Raw genomic sequence first — 4,203 nt, 5'->3', positions numbered from 1 at the left:
CTGTTTGGTCCACAGCGTCCTTGCGCAAAACTGTTTTACACTGCTGGGATAGCTCCTCATCTCGACATAAAATCCATTCTCCACCTGAAACAGTCCAGGAACTGTAGTTAACAGTCAATTAAACTAGTTAAAACTCTTTATTAAAGTCTTTATACTGCTAGAACGCACTCCTTATAAAGTCTTTATACTGTTTTTTTTTTACTAGGACAAACTCTTTATAAGTCTTTATAACTGCTAGGACAACTCTTTATTAAAGCTTTATACTGCTAGAAACTCTTATAAAGTCTTTTACTTAGGACAACTTCTTTATAAAGTCTTCTATATGCTAGGACAACTCCTTATAAAGTCCTTTATACTGCTTAGGACCAACTCCTTATAAAGTCTTCGTTACTGCTAGACAAACTCCTTATAAAAGTCTTTTATTTACTCTAGGACAACTCTTTATTAAAGTCTTTATTACTGCTAGGACAAACTCTTTATAAATCTATATACTGCTAGGACAACTCCTTATAAAGTTCTTTATACTGCTTAGGGCACACTCCTTATAAAGTCTTTATACTGCTAGGACACTCTTTATAAAGTCTTTATACTGCTAGGACAACTCTTTATAAAGTCTTTATATCGCTTAGGACAACTTTTATAAAGTCTTATACTGCTAGGACGACTCCTTTATAAAGTCTTTATACTGCTAGGACGACTCCTATATAAAGTCTTTCATACTGCTAGGACAACTCCTTATAAAGTTCTTTATACTGCTAGGACAAACTCCTTATAAAGTCTTTATTACTGCTAGGAGTTCCAGAGCCCTATGTCCCCTGGTTCCAGAGCCCTATGTCCCCTGGTTCCAGAGCCCTATGTCCCCTGGTCAAATGTAGTACACTATATAGAGAATAGGGCGCTATTTGGTACACAAACCAAGAAACAGACTTCTAGTCTCCAGGTCTCCAGGTTATACGTTCTAGACCAGAATATATTAGTCTGAGAGCTGAATTGGTTCTGGAGTCGCAAGACAAGTTACTACACAGGCCTCCATGAAGACGTATCATAATGATACATTCAAATCGCTTGTGGTCTTTTGAACAGTATTCACTCTATAGTCCTTCTACGTAGCAGTCTCATCCTCAACAGTCTGCTTTAACATGGACCCTTCTCTCTTCACTCTCCCCTCTCTTCGTTTTCTTCCTTCTCTGTACACGTCCTCTCCCTCGCTCCACCCTGCTCCTCCTTCTCTCCATCACAGTCCAGCTCCTCCAGGTCAGCCTCCCCCATCTCCTCAGACACAGAGTAGAGCTCAAAGTCACAGATGTCTTTCCTGGCCAGTCCGTCTTTGATGGAGGGAGTGGAGGAGGGAGAGGAGATGGAAGTGGAAGAGGTGGTGATGGAGGAGGTGTCAGTGGAGGTCCAAGAGGGTACCACAGAGCCGTTGACCAGTCGGTTCAAGCCCTGAGAGGTGGAAGGGGATGTGGACGAGGAGGTGGAGGAAGGGGCTGCCCTCTGCTGGAGCATGGATGTGGTGACGTGAAACATGTTGGTCTTAAGCGTGGCCGGGGGGAACTTGGGGGAGTACTTGAAGGAGTGGTCAGGGTAGACCAGACTGGAGGCCCCTTCCCCTTCACTGGGTTTACTTCCTGCTATAGCCATGCCCCCACCCCCAGGCCCCACCTTCCCCTTCATCATCCCTAGGACCTCATACCTAAAGCTGGAGATGTCCTGCTTCAGCTCCTGGGGAAAGAAACATACACACATACAACTTTTTATCTATTTATGACATTTACAGTGGACAGTGCACGTCAATTATCATTCATTGCCGGAGATAGAAACAATGCTTATTTTTCGTTTGTAGTCCCTGTCTGGTGCTGAACTCAGATTTATTTTTAAAGAAATGTGGAATGTCAGAGGAAACCAAACCTTACCTTAAAGTTCTCCTCAGTCAATCCTTCCTCTGTCTTGGCATCTCTGATCATGGCTGCTACATATCTCTTCACCAGGTTCCTCAAAACCTCCTGAAAACAACACAGTCCACAGGTTGATAGAATCATATCAAATAATCCGCTCCTGGTTTACTAACCCTTCTGTAGAGAAAATGGAAAACATATCCTTAGAGTGGACAGGTAAGGGATGCGTTTCCCAAATGGCATCTATTACGCTATATGCTGTAGTACAACTATGTTGACCGGGGCCAAGTAGAGGGCTCATAGCCTAATTTTGCCAGCCAGAGGACTTCGGCCATAGAAGTCCTTACTTTTGACCGGGCCATAGAGCTCTACTATGAGCTGGCCATAGAGCTCTACTTTGGACTGGACCACTAGAGCCTTTAAGCCTAAGTCTTACTTGGACCGGAATGGCCCTGCGGCCATAGACTCTACTTTTTGATCAAGCCATAGAGCTTACTTTTTTGACCGGGTCCATAGAGCTCTACCTTTTACCGGGGCCATAGCAGCTCTACCTTTGACGCGGGGGCCATAGAGCTCTACTTTTTGACCAGGGCCACAGAGTTCTACTTTTTTGACCGGGGCATAGAGCTTACTATGACGCGGGGCCATAGAGATCTACTTTGACCGGGACCAATAGACTCTCTTTTGAGGCGGAGCCTAGAGCTCTTTACCTTTGGACCGGGGGCCATAGAGTTCTACTTTTGACCGGGACATAGAGCTCTACTTTTTGACCGGGACCATAGAGCTCTACCTTTGACCGGGGGCCATAGAGTTCTACTTTTGACCGGGACCATAGAGCTAACTTTTGACCAGGGGCCATAGAGCTCTACTTTTTGACCGGGACTCTGGTCAAAAGTAGTGCATTATATAGAGAATAGGGTGCCATTTGGGAAAAAATCAAGTTCAAAATATGTGCATCAACAGAATAAAAAACATTGAAAACTGACACATAATGAATGAGAAATAATCAATCTAAATATAAACATAAATACCTGATACTGGTGGTTTATTCTTACGTTTATAGCAGCCCGTCTCTACAAAAGAGGAACATTAACTTACTCCAAAAGCACACCAGGCAGCATGACTAATCAGTTCATGTGATTTCCTTCTTGGTGGAGAGTTGGCCAGCTAGCTCTGTCATCACCTGCCCATTCTCTGTTAAAGGGATAGTTTGGGAGTTGGGCAATGAAACCCTTTATCTTTTTCTCCAGAGTCAGATGAACTCGTGGATACCATTTTAATGTCTCTGGATCCAGTATGAAGGAAGGTAGAGGTTGTTTTGTGAGCCAATGCTAACTAACTGTACGTGAAGACTTCCAGTCTTTGCAGTATTCTTTTTCGCTAAACTAGCGCATATACTAGTTAGCATTGGCTTGCGAAAGTACCAGTAACTCCCTTCATACTGGATGCAGAGACATAAAAATTGTTAATTGCCCAAATCCCGAACTATCCCTTTAACTTCTAACTGCTGATGCTATCAGAACAGTTATGTCTCATGACGCATGTCTAACCATTCTGGGAAGAACAGATCATTTCATTCATGATAATTTGTTGAGAACAACCTTCTGAGGCCAGAGGAGAAGAGAAGAAATGGAAGATTCAACTGTGAACTGTTCAGTAGAGTTGCAGAATTCCGGTAACTTTCCCCAAATTCCCAGGTCTTCCAGAAATCCCAGTTGSAAGATTCCCAGAATCAGAGGGAATAAACAAGAAATCCAGGAAATCTAACCAGGATTTCTGGAAAACCTGGGAATTTGGGGGAAATTACTGACATTTTACAACCCTACTGTTCAGTACAATTATTGTTGATGTAGACTAGAGACTTCATCCTCACCCCTATGGTTCCAAATGTTTCTGTTTTCTTGGCCCTGGTGATCTTGAAGATGTGTTTCCTGATCCAGCAGATGAAGTACCAGATTGACTTGGGGCTAGGGATGATGTTGAATGGAGAAGGCAGAGTCCCTCCCTCTTCAAAGTAACTCATCCACAACTTGGTTCTTGCAAACTTCCACTCAATGTCTGCATGATCCTGAACAGAAACAACACATGCTAAGCATCTGAACAAGTGATATGAACAAAACTGTGTGATATAAAATGACCACAGACAGGTTGTTGGGCTCACAAACAAGTGAATGAATGAATGATTTTGCTTTCCAGTGATAGCGTAAGACTCACAGCGATGTGTTGGTAGCAGTTGTCTATCATGGCTAGTGTTAGCGTTAGGGTTTTCACTCACAGCGATGTGTTGGTAGGAGTTGTTCATCATGGC

General features: G+C 43.3%; 1 protein-coding gene across 1 annotated transcript in view; it reads right to left on the bottom strand.

Moving 5' to 3' along the window:
- Positions 1 to 801: 801 nt before the first annotated feature.
- Positions 802 to 4,203, bottom strand: part of trpc4b (transient receptor potential cation channel, subfamily C, member 4b) — a 58,707-nt gene continuing 55,305 nt past the window's right edge. Inside the window, exons 12-16 of the mRNA XM_070437548.1 lie at positions 4,171 to 4,203; positions 3,769 to 3,963; positions 2,927 to 2,968; positions 1,914 to 2,003; positions 802 to 1,722 (exon numbers count right to left, since the gene is read on the bottom strand). The exon at positions 4,171 to 4,203 is cut by the window's right edge and continues 163 nt beyond it. Coding sequence (XP_070293649.1) covers positions 1,156 to 1,722; positions 1,914 to 2,003; positions 2,927 to 2,968; positions 3,769 to 3,963; positions 4,171 to 4,203 — 927 coding nt within the window. The 3' untranslated portion in view covers positions 802 to 1,155. The remainder of the gene's footprint in view (positions 1,723 to 1,913; positions 2,004 to 2,926; positions 2,969 to 3,768; positions 3,964 to 4,170) is intronic.

This window comes from Salvelinus sp. IW2-2015, linkage group LG4p (assembly GCF_002910315.2).
Source record: "Salvelinus sp. IW2-2015 linkage group LG4p, ASM291031v2, whole genome shotgun sequence".
In the NCBI taxonomy this organism is placed as follows: domain Eukaryota; kingdom Metazoa; phylum Chordata; class Actinopteri; order Salmoniformes; family Salmonidae; genus Salvelinus; species Salvelinus sp. IW2-2015.
This window is presented reverse-complemented; position numbering and strand designations above follow the sequence as displayed.